General features: G+C 33.6%; 2 protein-coding genes across 2 annotated transcripts; both read right to left on the minus strand.

Annotated features, from left to right (window-relative positions):
* Positions 1 to 2,691: 2,691 nt before the first annotated feature.
* LOC100257911 (methanol O-anthraniloyltransferase) lies at positions 2,692 to 4,929 on the minus strand. Its single transcript, XM_002266078.5, has 2 exons — positions 4,392 to 4,929; positions 2,692 to 3,834 (listed from the first exon to the last, which is right to left on the minus strand). The coding sequence occupies exons 1-2, from the start codon at positions 4,836 to 4,838 to the stop codon at positions 2,926 to 2,928; spliced, it is 1,356 nt and encodes a 451-aa protein (XP_002266114.1). The 5' UTR covers positions 4,839 to 4,929; the 3' UTR covers positions 2,692 to 2,925.
* Positions 4,930 to 14,513: 9,584 nt separating this feature from the next.
* LOC100249498 (methanol O-anthraniloyltransferase) lies at positions 14,514 to 22,949 on the minus strand. The gene is given in 4 exon segments (XM_059741251.1): positions 14,514 to 15,216; positions 21,880 to 22,147; positions 22,500 to 22,594; positions 22,596 to 22,949. Coding segments are annotated over 4 exon segments (1,278 nt in total). The 5' UTR covers positions 22,832 to 22,949; the 3' UTR covers positions 14,514 to 14,537.
* Positions 22,950 to 23,234: the final 285 nt, after the last annotated feature.

The following is a 23,234-nucleotide window of genomic DNA, read 5'->3' on the forward strand; positions in this document are numbered from 1 at the left end:
GTGTCATGCCAAAGACCCCCTCCAAGGACGTGACTATCATTTCAAACCTCAAGTTTGAAGATTCAAAGTGCAAATGACTCAAAACAATTATCTTGTAACTGTAAGATCACTAATTACCAATTCTTATTTAGAGTAGTAAAATATATTGTAATCCTCAAAATTTAACTTAAAAAAACTAACACATCAATCACTTTGCTATTGTCCTAACAACTTCAAACCGAAATGGTTCAAACAGTAATTAATTTCTAACATTTAAACATTGTCCAAAGATAAAGTTTAAACCAATGGCCTAATAATGACAAATTTCTAGCCTAATTATCACTCCTCGCTTGAATTGAGAGTATTTGAAAAAAAATTATCAATGGATGAGAGTGAAATTAACTCATAAAATTATTGTTCCCATAAATATTTTTATATGTTTAACTACAACTCAGTTGCAATTAGTATAGAAGGTTTTTCTAAGTTGAGTGGTTATGCCTCATGCAAGGTTCTATTTATCTAAATTATAAAATTTGAGTCCTAAAAGTTGGTCAAGATAGACAAACTCCTATGACACCAAGCCCTTTGTATATTTTCTCCCTTGTTCTAATTTTTTTTATCTAGTCAAGTGTTTTGATTGACTATAGATGAGAGGAGTTCAAGTTTAATATTCTACTAGGTTTGCTTCGTCAGTGTTTATACAAGAGAGAGCTCTTCTTTTCTCTACACTCACTACATAAAAATGCGTACCTTTCTATAGAGGTGTATAGGTACAGACACAAACAACTCTCTTTCTTTGTCTCTCTCTCCACGTCTTGAGTAAGACTTTGGATTTTGGATGTTAGGTGTATGCTCATGTAACATTCACTACCATGGGATTCTTTTTTCACTACGTCATAAGGGTATCATGAGAGTACTAAGATATGCCTAGATCTAGGTCTTTCACTATTTGTTAATATGTTTTTGAGGTTCTACTATTATTATTACTATTGAGTGTATTATGTTTATATTTCAACATTAGCTTTAAAGCACAGGTTGTATCATTTTTTTTTCAAGAAAACAACTTTAACTCCCCATTGGATCATTTTTTAAATGAATTTGAAGGTGATATCAAAATACTCTACTCATCTTAAGCTCTTTTTATGTAATATTTTATCAACATTTTAGGTAAAATTAATAAATAAAAAAATATGGTTTTTTTTTTCTCTTGCTTTATAAGTATCCATCTTAGGAAATAGTGTTTTTCTAACATGAACTTCAAGACACCAAAACTAGAAAATAAGTAGACTAATGGAATCCCCGGACCAAAAAGAGGAGATTGATTGCAATTGGGAGGCCTACAACAATCAGGAAAGCATCGCATGGAACCCACATACCAAGAAGGCATAACAACGTGGATTGCTATATATAGGGCATGCGTTAGCCATGCTTGTGTGCACAACCAATGTGTGATAGTGCTGTAGTATGTCCTTTCTTGACACCAACTGCAAGTGATATATCCCCAGTTTTTCTTTGTATTCGAAGATTTTTTTTTCAATTTTTGTGTAGCCCACCTTGTATTTTAAAAGTAAAAAAGTACACTTTTTATTTTTATAGTAAGTGGGAAAGCATTTAGGGTTTATTGACCATGTTGTTTGGACAAAAATGTTTCAAAATATTTTTTTTTATGTGATGACCTCTCATATCTTTCCGTGATTACTTAGATTTTTTTTTTTTATTAATTTATTAATTATTAAATTTGTGTTTCAACAAAAAAAAAAAAAAAAAAAAAATCACAAGAAAATTGTTGTCTAAGGTGGTGTTTGGTTTTCGTCTGAATAGAAAAAACCAAAATATTTGATTTTTTTTATTCAGTTAAAAGTAACCTATTGATATCAACTAATATGATTAAAGTGGACTTATTACTAATAAGTTACACAATTCTCCATTGGTTGCCTGCTTCCACAAGTTTCACCATGTTGGGCACTTCTGTTAACAATGTACTAATTTTTTTTAATATATTCACATTTATCGGAAAACATATATGATTTGAGACTTTATGAAAATAACACATGTAATACAAGTTTATTTAATATAATTGGGCTCATATTACAAACATTCCCTATATCATTTTTTGAAAATAAATATATTTAGTCTCTATCCTTTATTTACATTCAAGTTCACTCCTTTTGTTAAATATTTTTAGGTATACTTGATTTTGGGGATAAGCATGGGTATGAAGGGTTCAAAAGCCCCTTTATTTCTTTAACTAAGAGACTAATTAATTAGATAATTTTTTGTATTAATGGTTCACTTTACTACTACTTTTCAGGACATTTGTCATAATTTAATATATGGATTTTTGTATGAAAAGGTAAATTTCTAGTTAAAACTTGTTTGTTAGCTTAATTACTACTTCTTGTGTCTAGCCTTCGTACTGCACATGTCAAATGATCGCGGTGCCCTAACCTTTGGCTTTGGGTCATCACATCATTAGCTCACATTTCCATGAGAAGGGTTATGATAAATTGACAATGATGTTTCATTTTAACATTCCTTCAAATTTTTAGGTTGATGTTTTTCTTGTTGCACTAAATCTCATCAACAAGATATAAAGTAAATATTTCTCAAAAGGTATAGCAAACACAAATTCACGAAGAAGACCTACCCTTTTGTCTTCAAAAGAGATATAAATGCTTGCATACATGTTTTTACTTGCAAACACTAATGCTATGCATGGAAATCCATAGCTCAGTTCCTTTCCTAAGAAGATGAATGGCTCACACCACTGGCCGAAATAAGCATTCAACAGCACTCGAGCCTTCAAGCCAAATACAGTGTCATAGACTGATACATTGCCTACTATTGATATAACACCTATCACTAGTAATCTCCACCCTGCTACATTTAAATTGTGAACTTTTTTAAAGAGATCCTAACTTAAAATCCATGTAGATTCTCTTTAATTTAGAGCATGGATTTAATAAGTCTAACAGGCTCTGCCTCTTTTGTCATTCTCTTTAGCTCCTGTTCAAACCTTTCCGTGACTGGCGGAGGCAGGCATATAGGTATAACATTCCCTTCTTCTCCTTTGCTGTTCCTGAACCGCATACAGAAGCTAATATTAGATAAAGCCCTAGCAATCCCACCATAGACTGGCTTTCCCCACCCGAAGTCGATCTCTCCAAACCCGGCACGTGTGAGATCTGAAATAAGATAGTTCCCCGGCTGCGTAAATGAGGGACGGCCCTTGATGACCATAAGATCTGCCACTGATTTCACATACTCTTGGCTCATTTCCGCCTTGGCTTTCTTCAGTAACCTTATCGCATATTCCAATGGGTTTTTACATAGCATTCCAGCCTTAGTAATTGAAGCTGGATAAACAAAAGCATTTCCATAGTATCCTGGAGGCAGATCGAAACCGCGCTTGCCTCGCATATTGATTAAGCATGAAATGCGAACAACCTCATCAGGGTCTACTGCAAATGCAATTGTGCGGCATCTCCATACATACGCTATTAGAACCTCAAACGTCGAGCAGGCACCGAGGCTTGCAGGAAGTCGGTTCCTAAGTGCTCTTATCTCCTTGGGGCCAAAGAAGAATGATCGATGAACCAAATTATTTTCGTCCATGGTCATTAGTGTGCCCTTGGCGTTGGTTACCTCCTGATATTCATGATGTATACGGGTAATTCGTGGCGGATTTCGGGCATTTAACAGCTCTCTTTGCCATATGGGCAGCAGAGATGGCACAGACAGACCTTGAGCCATCTCGCTTATGGCGTCGAGGAATTGGACCAAGCCAGGACCATCACTCATTGTGTGGTTTAGGCGCAATGCAAATATAAATCCTCCACACCTCAATCGGGTCACCTGCATTGTACCAAGATTTCTTTATCAATATATGTTTTAGCAACATCCAATGATTTGTAAACTTAACATTTATTACTTAATAACTTAAGTTTATTAATTTAAATTGTTAACTTAAAACTTATTATCTAAATATTAGGTTATTTGATAAAATTTATTTCAAATCATCAAATTGACATATTTACCCTCCTTAATTTTGATTAATATTTATTCTAATTGACTTTAATTTATATTTATTTTCATTAATTTTAAGTAATAAATATATTTATAAAACATTGATATTTATGTTATTGTAGATATCTAAAAATAACAATAAAATATTTATTATAAAAAGTGGTTTCAAAAAGTTATTTTTAGTATTCCAAAAAACTAAATGTTTTGACTTTTTCTATTCCATTAAAAAATTAAAAGATAAGTAATAAGTAAAAAAAAAATTAAAAACAAATCATCTAAAATGCGAAAGTAAATTACATTTAACATTAAGTTAAATAAATAAATAAAACAAATACCACTTGAGTTAAATAAGTTAAATAAGTTCATTGATGATGGAGAATATTTACCTGAATTAAGATAAGAGGAGAACCAAGAATTCCCCCGGAGCCAGGGACATCATACAGAAGCTCCTCGAAGCAGGGACACATTGGTTGAATTGCATCACCAAGATTCTCAAGTGTGGAATCGGCATCGGCTTCAATGAACAAGACCCCTTCACCGGTGCAGTCCACCATGAGTTTTCTATTATGCCCTTCAATCAGCCTGCCTGCAAATGGGTAGTAGTATACAAGCGCCTTACCTAGAGCTTCTCTAATGACCTTTACAGGGTCTTTTCCTTTCATTAAAGGATTGTTTGGGTAAAACATTATCACAGGAACTTGAAAGCGAAGGCCTTCTTGATCATCTATATCAGAAAGCTGCTTCACCTCTCGTGGGGTAGGGTTTGTAGGCCGAACAAATTCTGGATCATGCCGTTTAACCGAGAATACTAGAGGAGACGATGACGATGCCATGTCCTTCCAGGCAAGGAGTTTGTTGATGGAATATAGAAACAATGATAAGAGAAAATTGCAGGAGTTTATGTGATGGTTTGCTTTGAGAAGAAGGTAGCTGATATTTGTAGTCTAATGCTGCACTCCAATAATGTGGCCGACCATTTTGCTCAGCCTACGACACGGTTTAGATAAGGGGTAGAATTTTAATCGTGTTTCACGTGTATTTTTCTCTCCGGGCCCTGGAAGCTCTTAGTGCATATTTGTGAATTTATCCCCTCATATGTTTTTATTCAAAGAGTAATCCATTTTTGGTATAAATGTCCTTAACTATTTCAAGTATTTACATTTAAAAGAAAGGATTATTTTTAGAAGAAAAAATAAGGATATTTTTATCAAAATGAGATCAAAAAAGGATAAATGGTTAGATTTTCAAAATTGGGTTCCCAATGACCCTTTCAATCAAATAACTCTCTAGATAATACTTAGAATTTTGGGTGTATGATTTTTCGTTAAACAAAGTTCTGATATCATGTTAAAATATTAATTTTCCTAAAAAATTAAGCTTATAGAGTTGGGTTCACAATATATATCATGCTCTTTTGGTACCTTTTAAACATGTTTTAAAACTTTTGTTCAAAATAATCTCTTTCTCCTTTTTCTATTCAAAATTTACGTTCTCAAATGTAATTTCATTACAATTCTAAAACCACATCGCATTTTTAGTGTAAATTTGAATAAGATTATGAAATTATGGTTTTCTTTTTTATTTTTTTCTTTTTTTTTTTCTTTTTTTTTTTTTTTGTTTTGAGGAAAAGGATTAGTTTGAACAACAATTTGAAAAAAAGACTCAAATGAGCTATGAGAAAATGACCATTTTGACTCAAAATTCCACGTAGAAAGTATTTCATTTACATATCTTGGACCACAGATATGTGGTCTGTATTCGATGATGTTTGATACCATGGACTTTTCAGCAATCCGTACTAAGATATCAACCATACACCTGCCATGCATTAATTGATTAAGAAGGGTTCCCATTCAAAAACCACAAAAAAATAGAGCGGTTGTTGATGTTGAGTTATCATTTGACTTAAGTTCGATTAAACTAATTAACAATTTCACTTAAAAAGTAATGGATGTATAATTTACCTTTTTAATTACATAGCTCAAAAGTATTAAAATAAATCAAAATATTTAACTTTTTTTATTCAACTAAAAACAATCATACTAATCATATTAACAAGTTTGACCTTTTTAATCAAATAACTCTTTAGATAATACGTAAAATTTTGGGTGTATGATCTTTCGTTAGACCTTTTTAATCAAATAACTCAAATGAGCTATGAGAAAATGACCATTTTGACTCAAAATTCCACGTGGAAAGTATTTCATTTACATATCTCGGACCACAGGATAAGTGGCTGCCTGTGGTCTGTATTCGATGATGTTTGATATCATGGTGTAGGACTTGTCAGCGATCCGCACCAAGATATCAACCATACACCTGCCATGCATTAATTGATTAAGAAGGGTTCCCATTCAAAAACCACAAAAAATATAATCAAGAAAGGTTCCCATTCAAAAACCACAAAAAAATAGAGTGGTTGTTGATGTTGAGTTATCATTTGACTTAAGTTAAAATAGTTTTAAAATATTTTTTAATATTAGTTACAAAGTTATTAATATTTTAGGTCATTTTTTATATTCATTTTATCTTCTTTCTTATTTTCATCCAAAAAGTATTTTTTAAAATTTAAATATTTTTTCTTCAACTTTTCCATTCTATTTTTGAAAAAACAAACATACATTTTCCATTGTATCCAAATATAAAAAATAAAAAATAAAAAATCATTTTCCTTAAAGAAAAAATCATTGCATCCAAACATACAAACGTACACCTGCCATGCATTAATTGAGTAAGAAGGTTCCCATTCAAAAACCACAAAAAATAGAGCGTTTGTTGATGTTGAGTTATCATTTGACAAAACATGTATAAGTTGTATGCCGTGGCCTGAATCACCTTACTTTCTTAAAAGAACATGTGAAACATTCACTTGCAGCACGACCAAACCTGTACTAGTTGTATGCTGTGGCCTGAATTACCTTACTTTCTTGAAAGAACATGTGAAACATTCACTTGCAGCATAGTAGTGTAAAGCACGTAAATTGTCCCCAATCTAAAAGTAGTATTATTCACTGGGAACGTGTTGTTCATTCGTACATGTATATTTGAATGGATCTTCATAAGATTTAGTATGCAAATTGTCTCTCGTTTTGCACAAGATTCAAGGAGTTTCTACCATTCAATTCCTTTTTTTTCAAATATTTTTGTTTTATGAATCAACCCATTATGAATAGTATGAAAAACTTCAAACCAAATGTTACAACCAATCCTTAAGTAGTATTATTCACGTGGAATGTGTTGTCTATGCTAACATGTGCAAGTGCATGCATCTTCAAAAGATTTAGCAATTAAAGAAGAAATAGTCTTTCATTTTGCACAAATTTGAGAGAGTTTCTACCATTTAGTTCATTTTTAACCAAATATTTAAATCTTTTTGTGAGGAAAAATGTGAAGAGAAAACAAAAATAGGGAGAAAAATTAGAAAAAAAATAAATCGAAGTTAATAAATTATTGTTTATTTTTGTATATGCGGCTTTTATTTTTTATTTTTGTATACGCGGCTTCACATTTTGTAAAGATTAAATAATTTAAAAGCGTATAAGTTTCCAACTAATTTAATTATATTTTATTTTTTCTATATTTCAATGGAAAAATCAAACACTAGAAGATTATTTTTTTTTTTATCATTTTTTTTCTTTTTTTTTTCTTTCCTCAACATTCTTTTAAGAACCAAACATAAAATCAATTAATTATACATATATACACACACAAACAAACCCATTACAAGAGGATAGATGATCTCAAGCCTCTTTATTATAGAATATGTATCATGCCAAAGACCCCTCCAAGGGCATGACTATCATTTCAAACCTCAAGCTCGAAAACTCAAAGGGCAAATGACTCAAACAATTATCTTGTAACTAGAAGATCACTAATTACCAAATTCTTACTCAGAGTAGTAAAATATACTATAATCCTCAAAATTTAACTTAAAAAAACTAACACATCAACCACTTTGCTATTGTCCTAACAACTTCAAACCGAAATGATTCAAACAGTAATTAATTTCTAACATATAAACACTGTCCAAAAATAAAGTTTAAACCAAAGCTCTAATAAAGACAAATTTGTAGCCTAACTATCACTCGTCGCTTGAATTGAAAGTATTTGAAAAAAATTATCAGTGGAAGAGAATGAGTTCAAACCCAATAAGAAATATTAATATAGTTTCATGGATAAAACATTTTCAACTATGATTACAAATAGGAGGCATAATGTACAATTTATTTATTTTTTAAAAAACTTTGAATTCAAACATGCTAAAACATCCAAAACTTTTCAACCAAACATTTTCATATTTGTGTAAATAACAATTTCATATTAAATCTAAATGAAATGCATTCAAAATATTTTTACTCTAATTATCAAATAACAAATGTTGTTTGATTAGGTGAGACTTTGTTACCCAATTAGGCGAAACTTTACAAATGGGAGGCTACCCTTAAATTTGTTCTTTTTAAGGTGGATGAAACCAAACATTACTAATACTAATAACCTCTAACCAAATCCCTAGAGGATGGGGTTTAAAACAATTACATTTCCCTCCAAGAAATATAAAGGTCTAATAATTATAACATGTTGATTAAGGCCAAAAAGGTCAATAATTATAACCCATTTATTATGGCAAAAAATGTCAATAATATAACCCATTGACTAGAGCCAAATAAACCAAAGTCAAACACTTTGTTTCATTTATTAAAACTTACAAAAACATTATATCTTCATTTTTTTTATTATAAACAAAAGAAAATGTTCTTACATATTTTTCATGGAAAATATCATTCATCCATGCATAGAAACAAAAATAATATTTTACATAATTCAAAATAACAGATAAAAATAAATTATTTTCTCTTAGGTTATGACACCATGATCATTTCACATGTGAAGTCTGAAGGCTTGACATGAGAAGTAGTAATTAAGCTAACAAAAAAGTTTTAGTAGAAATTTATCTTTTCATACAAAAATCCATAAATTAAATTATGACAAATCTCCCAAAAATTAGTAGTAAAGTAAACCATTAATTCAAAAATATATAATTATATTAGTATCATAGCTTAAGAAATAAAGGGGCTTTTGAACCCTTCATACCCATGTCACTTATTCCCATAGTCAAGTATACCCAAAAAAATTTAATAAAAGTAGTGAACTTGAAAGTTGAATAAAGGATAGAGATCAAATACATTTATTTTTCAAAAATGAAATGGGTAATGTTTGTAATATGAGTTCAATCATACGAAATAAACTTGTATTATATGTATTATTTTTATAAATTCTCAAATCATATATATTTTTCGTTAAACATGTGTATATTTAAAATAAAAAATAAAAAAATTGGTCCATTGTTAACAGAAGTGCCCAACATAGTGAGACTTATGAAAGCTAGTAGCCTTAGTTGTTCCTTACATATTAGTGGGTGGAACCAACTTAAACCATTAAGGGAGTTTATGTCGACTCCTTTGTGGGCTTAAGTGACTTAAGCTCATCTTGGGCTTGACTCACTTAATCCAGTCCTCTAGGTAATAATTAATTAATTAACTTTATTGGGCTCCAATTAATTAATTAGCACAGTCCAAAAAGACCATTCATAAGCTCTTGTACAACCTAAAATATTTGCCAAAATGCTCTTTTGCACACATATGATAAATAACCCAATTATCCTTTAAATAATGTGCCATCATGGAATATGAGATAGAATCAACATTGGGACCATAGGAAAATATTGGATGCTTTAGAATCAAATTTTGAAATTGACTCAACATCCCACTATGAGGAGTCAACTATATTCTAGTACTTGATGATATTAAATCAAGATACTAAACTCGGGTCTATGTCCTACTAATCATTGTATGTAAGCTCCCCATTAACTAGTGTCTATAATTTAACAATGTGAATAATATCAGTCTCTCAAGATTACCTCTATAATCCTTGAGTCTCAAATCCTCCTATTATGTGATCAACTCGTTAGGATAGAGCCCCTAAAAGCATGACATGATGTAACATGGACTTTATTAATATTTATATTATGATTATGGTTTTCCTTTCTATATTTCATTTATGCATTATATATGTTGAACATTTATACCTAACATCTTTTGCATTGTACATAACGGGTGCATTAGGAGTTGCATAAAAATCTAAGTCATGGATTCCTTGCAAGTAGATGATTTTATCACAACTGGTTTATAGACTTAGGTAATCCATTTGAGGTGTTAGTATACCAACTCCTGATTGGAGGAATGATTGTTCTTGATCATTAGGATAATTTTCCCATGGGAAGTGCACTAGTGTGTATGGTTATACATTGAATATGACCTATGGCGAATCATGACATTAGCTATCGGTTATTCATAATTCACTAAGTTACTATTCTATATAGACTCTCAACCTTGAGAGGATATTGATCTTATGTTGAGGTCATCAGGAAACTTTGACCTATAGATGATAAGGTGGTTGTATATTCCCTATGAACTGGGTTGTTGTTGATAGAGGTTGGTAGCAATAGGTATTCTCAATAAAGACTTCATGATATCTCATAGGGTTGAGATAGTGTGTCTCCTCGGGTGATCATAAGGACACATGATCATGAAATTTGTGGCTATAGTAATTGCTTAAGTAGAATTTGACATATACTCTTGTGAGCTAGAGTATGTCAATTGATTATATAAAATGAGGATTTGACCTATAGGTGAGACCCTAAGATGGTTATATATTCCTTATGAATTAGGTTGCTATTGACAGAGGTTGATGGCAATAGGTATTCTCAATAAAGATACCATGATATCTCATAGGATTGAGATAGCATGTCGCCTTGGGTGATCATAAAGACATGTGATCATGAAATTTATGGCTATAGTAATTCCTTAAGTGGAATTTGACATATAATCTTGTGAGCTAGAGTACATTAATTGATTACATAAAAAGAGGATCTGTAACTCAAGGATTGGAGAGGTAATCTTTAGAGGTTGATAACATATAGCTTGTTAGATTATGAACACCAATTCATGGGGAGACTACATGCCGTGGATAGTAGAACACGGACCTGATTTATATCTTATTGTAATTTCATAGGATACTAGAGTGTAATGGACTCTTTGTAATGGGAAGTCAAGTCAATTTTAGAATTGGATTATAAGGGAGTTAGTATTTTCCTATGGGCCCTAGTGGTCCCCATTCAAAATATTGGTTCATGAACGACACGATTTTAAGGGTATGTTTGGGTTTTTTATTCATATATGCATAAGGGTGTTTTAATAAAAATGCAAGCTTGCTTTGGTAAATGTAAGGTCTTTTTTGTAATCCATATTTTCTAACTTGATGTAGTGATAAACTATGATTTCCTAACATTAGTAATCTTTTCATTAGATATTTTGTTTGAGTGAGATTGGGATTTTAAGTGCTTTCAAAGTATTAACATTTTCATATTATTTACAATGTGATCAAAATTGAATATGTAATTAATAAAATTTAAAAATGACTAAGAAATTTAAAGAAATATGTCAAATTTTCCATATGAATTTTAATTTATTAATTGGCTTGTTATGACTATTTTTCTTGCTTAAAATTAAGTTTAGGAGCTTTAAATTACTGACTTATTATTTTTATTTTATTTTTTTGTATTTTTTCTTTTTCAATTGTAGGTGAAGATGCTAAAGCTCCAACACCAACCAATAGTAGAGGACGTTATGGCATAATTGAAGCAAAATTTTGTGAGAAAGTGTTGAGGAAAAGAGTAGGATATGTCAAGACTCTTGGTTTTGACCCTTAACTAGTTTCATTATCTAGATTCAAACCATCATCTTCTCATCTTGAAGTAGAGTTGCAACATAGACTAGCTGAGACTTAGCTACTTATGGAGACTCAGCAATAACTGCATGTACTCGGTAGGAGGGAATTGACTATCTGGAGGTCCTACTGTATTTGTAAGATTAACAACATCAACAATAATTTTTGAAGAGATCTTATGTCATCTATGATTAGGCTAAGGGTGCTGATGATCCTTTATGATATTCATATAATGGATCTTTCTTATCCATTTGTCCATGTTGATGTGGTTATTCTTTTACTGACACTTTTTCAGACTAATATTTTATTTTTTTAATTTAGTGTTATGATTACTTGTTGGGGTTTTACATATATTGTCAATGAAGTTATGTGATATTTATTTTGAATTTTATAAGTAGGTTTGAGAGTAAAATTTTTCTTTACAATTTTCTAATCGGATTTAAATAGTATGAAAAATTGTATAATTATAATATAAAAAATGAAAATTGTAAATACATTTCCTGATGAAAACATTTCATTACTAAAGATATATCCCAATGAAACTTTTTTGTTGTTGAAGGTTTTCATACCATTTACAACAAATTTATAATTTATTGACAATATTTTGGGAGACGAAATTATTTTGTTACTAAAAGGTTTTGGAAATGAAATAAATTTGTCACTATTAATTATTGACGATTTTTGGGACAAATTTTGGTTGTTTTCAATGACAACTTCTTAGTTTTACCGATGAAATATTTCATTGGGAAAAACCTTTAGGGACGCAAAATTTATTTTGTTAGGGAAAATTTTGGGTGATGAAATGATACTTTCGTTGGGATACTTTTAGCGACGAGTTTAGGGCAATGAACATGGCACGAAATAATTTTCATCGGTAAATGTCTTTACAGACGAAATTCGAACTTCTAGTGACAAAATATTTTATCAGTAAAAGTCTATTTTCTTGTAGTGAAGGTTGCACTAGATTATATGAATGGTCTTTCTAAACTAGGCTAATTAATTAATTAGAGCCCAATAAGGCTAATTAATTAATTAGGACCTAAGTGGGCTAGATTAAGTGATCCAAGCCAAAGTTGGGCTGAAGTCACTTAAACCCATAGGAAAACATATAGAAATCCCCTTAGGGGTTTAGGGCTTTAGTTTTATGCTCTTCGCTTTGAGATTCCATAGAGAAATCTTAGCCTCCCTTTCTAAAGAGAATACTACCTTTCTCTAGTGCTTAGATCTATGAGAGAGAGTGATTAAGCAAAAGGTTGCTTGGTTGGTGAGGCCTGTGATTCATTTTATAGGACTTCATCAAATGGAATTAACCCGAGAATATCCAAATTGAAGGTATGATCTCTATTATTTCTATATCTATGTTATCTATGGTTTTTATTGCCACGTTTTTCCATTGCGATTAATTCTAAAGAGCCCTGAAATAGTAGCATGCACCCTAAATGATCTAAGGCTAGGAATGGATGTTAGGATAAAGCCTTTAAAAGCATGACATGATGTAACAGATTTAGAATTCATTATTTATTTGATGATATTTCAAGTTCACTTTTATCTATCCTAATTTCATGCCTTATACTCTATGAGCATTCTACCTTAACATCTCTTGCATTGTACATGACTTGGGTGCATTAAGAGTTGCATGGAAAATCCAAGTCATGGGGCTCATTGCAAGTAGATGATTTGTTCACAATCGGTTTGTAAACTTAGGCAATCTATTTAAGGTTGTAGTGCATTGCCAATTGAAGGGATGATTGGTGTTGGCCATCGGGATAGGATTCTCATGGAGAGTGTACTGGTGTATACAATTACACATTATACTGGACCTACAGTGAGTCATGACATAAGGCTATTGGATAGTTCATATGTGGACCTCCATTTTTCACGTGCATTCTTACTCGATGACGAGACTCACTTTTTATTTGTGAAAATTTGATTTTTCGAAAAAAATATTGGAGTCACCACTTATTTTATTTTTTTTAGAAGGAAAACAAAATAAGAAATAAAACCTTAAAAATGACTTTTGATTTGAAAAAGCATGTCTTTGAAAACCCAAGTCTAAGCCTAAAGATCAAGTTACCTATGGAAAACGTATGGTGATAAATCGTAGCACCCATCTAAGCCCTAAGGCATGAAGATTGATTGGTTAATCTATGAATACCGAAGAATAAGAATCATGCATGATAATAAAGAATGTAGGAAAGATAGATTCGAAGTGTAACCTCAGCTGCAAGCTGAGTGCTATTGTGATGGACAAGGTTAGTGCACAATGAGAAACATAAAATATCTCATGTATATCTAGGAATAAAGCTAAATCAATCATTTATTTCAATAAACAAGATGACCAAAATCAATTAACAAAGAAGTACATCATGTATATAGGACCCTACCACTACCCATTTTATATCAGCATGGATTAATTATATGAGTTTCATTAATTTAGTAGTTAGAAAATTTATTTATTTTATTAAAATTGAAAATTTATTAAAAATTAGGGAAATTAAAAAAAAAATACTTGCCAAAATAAAAATAAATGGCAGCAAGAAGTTTATCAAAATTTGGATTTTATCAAAATAAATGGCAGCACTCGAGCCTTCAAGTTAAATACAGTGTCATAAACTGATACATTGCCTACTATTGATATAACACCTATCACTAGTAATCTCGACTCTGCTACATTTAAATTGCGAACTTTTTTAAAGAGATCCTAAGCTACATTTAAATTCTTAAAATCCATGTAGATTCTCTTAAATTTAGAGCTTGGATGTAATAAGTCTAACAGGCTTTGACTCTTCTGTCATTCTCTTTAGCTCCTGTTCAAATCTTTCCATGATTGGCGGAGGCAGGCATATAGGTATAACATTCCCTTCTTCTCCTTTGCTGTTCGTGAACCGCATACAGAAGCTAAAAATAGATAAAACCCTAGCACCCCCACCATAAACTGGCTTCCCCCACCCGAAGTCAACCTCTCCAAACCCGACACGTGTGATATCTGAAACAAGATAGTTCCCCGGCTGCGTAAATGAGGGTCGGCCCTTGATGACCATAAGATCTGCCACTGATTTCATGTACTCTTGGCTCATTTCTGCCTTGGCTTTCTTTAATAACCTTATCGCATATTCCAATGGGTTTTTACATAGTATTCCAGCCTTAGTAATTGAAGTTGGACACGCAAAAGCATTTCCATTGTATCCTGGAGGCAGATCAAAACCACGCTTGCCTCGTATATTGATAAAGCATGAAATGCGAACAACATCAGGGTCTACTGCAAATGTAATTGTGTGGCATCTCCATACATATGCTATTAGAACCTCAAACGTCGAGCAAGCATCGAGGCTTGTAGGAAGTCGGTTCCTAAGTGCTCTTATCTCCTTGGGGCCTAAGAAGAATGATCGATGAACCAAATTATTTTCGTCCATGGCCATTAGTGTTAGAAATTGAATAGGAGTATAAATGAAACTGGAGAAAATCAACTTTACTGAATTGAATAACAAACTTGGCTAATATATAGCCTTACAGAAAATAGCCCATATCTAGATAACTCCTAAACGTGCTGAGAAGATAACCCTCAGCAAATAACAGAACCCAAAATAATAGATAACTCCTAAACGTGGTGGTAACTAACCACTAAAGATAAACATAAAAAACTAACATTAACCAATAAGATAAACATAACAAAACTAACATTTCCTCCCTTAAACTGAACACTACAAGTTTCAGTTTACATTAGTTTTAGAGCAAACTCCCAATTGTCCTCGCAGCTTGACAAAGGTATTCAACTTGAGTGGTTTAGTCATTATATCAGCTAACTGCTCTTGTGTATCGCAATATACTAATTCCACAGAACCATCCTTTGTAAGGTCTCGAAGAAAATGAAAACGGACATCTATGTGCTTACTTCGACCATGCATTACTGGATTCTTTGAAAGTTTGATTGCAGAGCTACTGTCACATTGGATAACACATGACCTGCTTTGATTTTGATCTAGCTTTCCCAACACCCTTTTTAACCATAGTGCCTGACAAGCACATGAAGTTGCTGCAATGAATTCTGCTTCTGTGGTAGATAAACTCACTACTGGTTGCTTTTTTGATGACCAAGAGATTGCCCCTGAACTTAATAAAAAAACATAACCTGAGGTGCTCTTTCGATCTTCCAAATCTCCAGCATAATCACTATCAGTATAAACAACAAGTTCATCATCTCCTCCCTTCCTATAGAAAATCCCAAAATCAATTGTTCCTCTCAGATATCGTAGCACCCTTTTTGCTGCCTGTAAATGTAGCTTAGTAGGATTTTCCATATACCTACTAATAATACTCACTACAAACATTAGATCTGGTCGAGTAGCTGTGAGGTACATGAGACTTCCTACTACTTGTTTGTAGTAAGTCTTATCTACCTTAACTCCCCCTTCATCTTTCACAAGCTTACAACCAGGAACAATAGGATTAAAAACAGAGTTACTTTTATCCATTCCAAATCTATTGAGTACCTTTAAAGCATACTTTTTTTTACTTATGAAGATACCATCAGATTTTTGCAAGACTTCAAGTCCAAGAAAATATCTCATCTTACCAAGATCAGTCATATCAAACTCATGCTTCATGGAATGTTTAAACTCAGCAAACATTAATTCATCATTTCTAGTAAAGATTAGATCATCAACATATAAACTAACGATAAGAACTTTACCTTCCTTGTTAGTTTTGATGAACAAGGTATGCTCATAGTCACATTTTTCAAAAACTTCCTTCATGAAATATGCTTCTATACGACTGTACCAAGCACGGGGTGCTTGCTTGAGCCCATAGAGTGCCTTCTTTAACTTATAAACCTTTTGCTCATTTCCTTTTTGCACATAACCACAAGGCTGCTCAACAAAGACTTCTTCATTCAACTCACCATGTAAGAATGCATATTTCACATCTAACTGATAAATGGACCACCCTCTTTGAGCTGCAAGTGCAACTACCAACCGAATCATTTCCATACGTGCCACAGGTGCAAAAATCTCAGTATAATCTACCCTAAAACGCTGTGTGTAACCCTTCGCCACAAGTCGAGCTTTGTGCTTTTCTACTTCTCCATTTTCATTAAATTTAGTCTTGTAAACCCACTTTAGTCCAATTGTTTTTCCTCCCTTAGGTAAATCTGTCAATTCCCATGTGCCATTTTTCTTGATCGTTTCCATTTCTACATCCATAGTTGTTCTCCATTTCTCACTTTTAACAGCTTCTTCAAAATAAATTGGATCGGCAGCTGCAAACATAGCAAGTTGGACTTCATGCTCTTCCTCAGAAAGTCCTTCTCCTGTCTCATAATCGCTTGTCCAAACAGGTGGTCTTCTATTTCTTGCGACATTTGAATTGGAAGGGTTGTCTCTATTTTGAATTAATAAATCAGATGCAGTAACTGCAGCATCAAATTCAGCGGCTGTGGCAATAGCATTATTTTCTTCTGTGTCTTCTTCTATATCAGCATCAAGATTAGAGTCACTTTCTTCTTCATTCACAGTTGCTTCTTCCCCATCATAACCCCATTCCAGATCACACACGATGGCTTCTTCATACTTCTTATCCCAATCCCAATTCTTGTCTTCTTCAAATACAACATCCCTACTGATTATGATCTTTTGTGAAATTGGGTCATAGAGTCTGTAAGCCTATGATTCTTCACTAACTCCCAGCAATACACAACTGAAACTTTTATCATCAAGCTTTGTTCTTTTATTGTCAGGCACATGAACATGTGAAATGCATCCAAAAACTCTAAAATAGTTAACTGAAGGTTTAAGTTTACCCCAAGCTTCTTCTGGAGTTTTGTTTTGTACTGCAAAGGTTGGACTTCGATTCAAAACATACACGGTCCAATTTACAGCTTCAGGCCAAAAGGTTTTGGGAAGTTTTTTCGCCGATAACATACTACGAACCATATTCATAATGGTTCTATTTTTATGTTCCGCAACTCCATTCTGTTGTGGCGTATATGCAGCTGTTAATTTTCGTCATATGCCATGAACATCACAAAAAATTGCAAATTCCTGGGATGTGAACTCGCCTCCTCGATCAGTACGCAAACATCTAAGAAATGAACTTGTTTTCTTCTCAACATAAGTCTTAAAACTTTTGAAAACAGCAAAGGCTTCTGATTTCTCTACCAAAAAATAAACCCATGTTTTTCTACTAAAATCATCAGTGAAAGTGAGCAAGTACCTTTTCTTGCTGTTTGAGATTGGATTAATCGGTCCACAAATGTCTGCATGCACTAACTGTAGAATTTCAGCAGCTAGCTAGTTGCTTTTCTTTGGAATTGAAGACCTGTGTTGTTTTCCCACCAAACAATCTTTGCATAGTTTAGAGGGAGGCTGAAATTGTGGTAATCCATTCACCATCTTCCTTTGTTGAAGAGTCTTTAAACCTTGAAAACTCAAGTGGCCATATCGACAATGCCAAAGCTACAAAATGTCTTCTGTGACTGTGTTAAAACAAGTAGATGAGATAGGCTGGGATAGAGCATGTAACATAAACATCCGATTTGAAGACATTTTGGTATCCATAATCAAACCTTTCTGTGAATGAAACACCTTACACTTGCCATGTTGAAACAGAATGGTAAGCCCTTTTTCTTGTAATTGTCCAATACTCAGCAAATTATTCTTCAACTCAGGGACATAAAAGACTCCTGTGATGATCTGTGTCATTTCATTCACTTTCAGCCTTACATTTGATTACTACTCAAAAAGTGCTATTTCATAGCTTGTAATTAATCCTTTTAAACACTTTTGAGTAGTATTTATTGCCTTTTAACTCAATTAACATGTTAAGGACCCTTGTAATCATTTCTAATCAAATTGTGTAAGTTTTGGTGTTTTTGTTAGTAATTTGATCACCAAAACAATCCAAGATTGAGGAGAGTTATTTGGAATCCATGGCAAAGCAATGAAAAGCTCAAATTCATGAAGAAACCAAGCTTTGGAGCCTCATAGTCCTTTGCCTTAGTCGTTCAAAGTATGCAAGGAAAGAGCAAGGAGAAAGGAAAAACAGAGTGAAGAAAACAGAGAAAAGCCATCTACAGTCTTCTTTTGCACTTTTGGAGCACTTCCCGAAGTCCATTTTCTACATTCTATATACCATTTCAAAGCTCAGGAAGTTAAGAATCCAATGCTTCAAACGGTGCGCGATTCGGAGTTCAAACGAAGGAGTTACAGCCATTGCAAGAAGATCAATCCAAAGTGTTGCGAAATCAGCCTTTTGTTGCGAGAATTTCGCAGCCTTTTTGTACAGTGCTATGGAATTCCTCCTGAAGCTACCCGATACATGCCGCAAGCTGGAACGCTGAGAACCTCAAGGTGGAAGCCAATTTCGCAGCCCTGCGAGTTTAACTTGTTGTTGCGAAAATATTTCGCAGCCCTCTTGAGTGTCTGCGAAATCTCGCAGACACCATTTTCACCTGCGAAATGTCCTTAGCGCTTCCCGATATTTTTTGCACCGACTCTTTTGGATATTTTTCTTCAGATATTTTTGTATAATTTCCATTTTCTCCTTGTATTCAACCACTCATGTAATTCCTTAGCTAGAAAATATCCAAGGAAGGGTAAATTACTTTCCTATATAAACTCCCTTGCATCCACTGTAAAATCATGAGATGTGAGATATATGTAATATCGATCAATATATAGAATATACAGAGCCTTGCTCTGTTCTTCCTTCTCTTTCATTTTTCATTTTCATTTTCTTTCTAGCCAACCAAACTTTGAGGATTTTTCCACAGAGGATGAGAGGCTAGGCTTTTTGTCTCTTAGAGTGAGGAAAGCCGGGTAAGTTTCCACATGCATAATTTGGAAGTTTTGTTGTTTTAGTTTTTAATGAAGAGTAAGTGTAACCCGTTAATGGTTTTTATCTTTTTAGTTAACTTAAAACGCCTTTAAATCACCTGGGCCAACACTTGGTAAGGCAAGTGATCTCCGTCCATGGAGATGCACTAGTTTACCCCTTGCGAGCCTTTGGGAGGTGACTTGAAGGTAGGATTTTCTGGAATTGCCAACACTTGGTAAGCTTTTGGACTCCAAGGAGACATCCATTAGTTATCTCTTGCGAGCTTTTGACGGGTAATCCAAGGTTAAAGATCACCTTGAATGGCAAGTGCTAGGTGAGAGGTATGAGCCATTGCAAGTTGCATCAGTGAGAGGAATTTAGTGTTTGAACCCATTAATGGGAAGCATCTGTACAACACCGGTTGGAGAAGGAACTATATGTTAATTCTCTAATGCGAGGAAAAGAAACAAGTGACCGGAACTCCCTTTTTGTATGAGGAACGAGCCTAGTGATCTGAACTCCAAGAAACACTTTTCTTTGTAGTTAAAATCAGTTACTATTTGTGGTTAGTTTAAAACCAAACCTTTTTTCAATTAAAGCATCTTTATGTTTTCTTTTAAAGCTAACCTTGAAATGAAAAGGCACCAATTCAGCTTTGAATTAATATCATTTGTGAAGTGAAAACCCATCCCAGTGAACGATCCTAGAGCCACTATGCTATAGTAGCTTTGTCTTTGCTACCCTAGTATATGGTGTAATAGGTTATAAATTTTGTTGATTAATCCCTCAATCAAGGAGCACCAGCTGGACACAAATCAGCTGAGACACCAATTGGGCACTAATCAAATGGCGCCGTTGCCGGGGACCGAACCTCGAATCAAATGGTGCCGTTACCACTGCCGCTGCTAGGGACGAATCAACATTCCCCTTTCCTAATACAGACATGCTCGTGTTATTCCCAAGTTCACTGAATCTCGAAAGGTTCCATTAAAATATGAAAAATAATCTTTTTTTCCACACATGATTGCTGCATCCAGAATCAAGAAACCACATATCTTCTCGACTGGTTTTGTTTAGATCCACATACGCCATCAACAACATCTCCTCTTGATTCTCTGCGTAGTAAGCCCCTGTCTCTCGGTGTGGACATTCTCATGCAAAATGTCCTAGCTTGTGACAATTATAGCACTCCACAGTAGCCTTATCAAAAGATCTTCTGTTCCGTCCTCTTCCTTTTCCTCTATAATTTCCATGACCACGACCTCTACTTCCGGAGTGATCTCCATGAGTAACTTTCAAAGCCTGTTCTTCTTCTAACACATGAGAGGTCATGCGTTGTTCATGGACAAGAAGACTACTCTGCAACTCATCTATGGTTAAAGTGTCTAAATCTTTAGACTCTTCAATGTAACAAACAACATAATCAAATTTGGAAGTCATAGATCGTAAAATCTTCTCAACAACAGCAGTATTTCCTTTATCCTCACCATTGACTTTCATTTTGTTGGCAATGGCAAGAGTGCGAGAGAAATATTCATTCACAGTTTCTCCCGACTTCATGTGAAGAATTTCAAATTCCTTCCTCAAAGCTTGCAAATTTTCACGCTTCACTCGTGTGGTGCCTTGAAATTTCTGCTTCATAGAATCCCAAATATCCTTCGTAGTCTTTTTGTTTAGAATTGTCTTTAGGATAGAACGATCTAATGCCTGAAATAGATAGTTTTTTGCCTTCAAATCCTTTAACTGCTGATCTTCAATGTGCTTCCTCTGTGCATCTCTGAGAATAGCATCTTCAGCCACTGCAGGAACTCCATTCTCCACAAGTCCCCAATACTCCTTGGAACGCAAGAAGTTTTCCATGAGCATTGCCCAGTGATCATAGTAGCCATCAAATTTCGTAATAGCTGGCTGGACAAATGAACTCTCTGTCGTCATTGTTCAAATAGAACACACGTAGAAGACTGCTGCTTCTAAATAATCAGGCCCCTATGATGGGGCTCTGATACCAAATGTTAGAAATTGAATAGGAGTATAGATGAAACTGGAGAAAATCCACTTTACTGAATTGAATAACAAACTTGGCCAATATATAGCCTTACAGAAAATAGCCCATATCTAGATAACTCCTAAACGTGCTGAGAAAATAACCCTCAACAAATAATAGAACCCAAAATAATAGATAACTCCTAAACGTGGTGGTAACTAACCACTAAAGGTAAACATAAAAAACTAACATTAACCAATAAGATAAACATAACAAAACTAACAATTAGTGTGCCCTTGGTGTTGTTTACCTCCTCGTATTCCTGATGTATACGGGTTATTCGTGGCGGACTTCGGGCATTTAACAGCTCTCTTTGCCATATGGGCAGCAAAGATGGCACAGCCAGACCTTGAGCCATCTCGCTTATGGCGTTGAGGAACTGGATCAAGCCAGGAGCATCACACATTGTGTGGTTTAGGCGCAGTGCAAATATAAATCCTCCACACCTCAATCGGGTCACTTGCATTGTACCAAGATCATCTTTACCAATATATGCATCACCTCCTCGTTTATTTTGATTAATATTTATGCTCATTAATTTAACTCGCATTTATTTTTATTAATTTTAAGTACTAATAAATTTATTTATAAAACCATAAAATATTTATTATAAAAAGTGGGTTATGGATGTAGAATCATAATTCTAAAATATACTCTCACTAAAATAATTAAAAAAAAAAAGCTTTTTAGTATTCCAAAATACTAAATCTTTTGATTTTTTTTTATTCGTTAAAAACAAATCATCTAAAATATGAAAGTAAATTATATTTAGCATAAAGTTAAAAATAAATAAAAATACTACTTGAATTAATACGTATAATTAAAAATAACTTTAAATTGTAATATTAAATTATTTCATCAAATATCATTAATTCTTATAATGAACACATTGGTTGAATTGCATCACCAAGATTCTCAAGTGTGGTATCGGCATCGGCTTCAACGAACGATCATGAGTTTTCTATTATCGGCATCGGCTTCTCTAATGACCTTTACAGTGTCTTTTCCTTTCATTAAAGGATTGTTTGGGTAAAACATTATCACAGGAACTTGAAAGCGAAGGCCTTTTTGATCATCTATATCAGAAAGCTGCTTCACCTCTCGTGGGGTAGGGTTTGTAGGCCGAACAAACTCTGGAGCACACCGTTTAACCGAGAATACTAGAGGAGACGATGACGATGCCATGTCCCTCCATGCAAGGAGTTTGTTGATGGAATATAGAAACAATGATAAGAGAAAATTGAAGGAGTTTATGTGATGGTTTGCTTTGAGAAGAAGGTAACTGATATTTATAGTCTAATGCTGCACTCCAATTTGAGAAAAGGGATTCCTTTGAACAATAATTTGAAAAGAAGAGTAAAACGAGCTATGAGAAGATGACTCAAAATTCCATTCCACGATAGAAAGTAATTGATTCACATATCTCTGACCACAGGATGAGGTGGTTCCGCGTGGAACTCTGTGGTCTGTATTCGATGATGTTTGATGTCATGTGTTGTACTTTTCAGCAATCCGTAACAAGATATCAACCATACACCACCTGCCATGCATTAATTGATTCAGAAGGGCTCCAATTCAAAAACTACAT

The sequence above is a fragment of the Vitis vinifera genome, chromosome 2, assembly GCF_030704535.1.
Source record: "Vitis vinifera cultivar Pinot Noir 40024 chromosome 2, ASM3070453v1".
Classification (NCBI taxonomy): Eukaryota; Viridiplantae; Streptophyta; class Magnoliopsida; order Vitales; family Vitaceae; genus Vitis; species Vitis vinifera.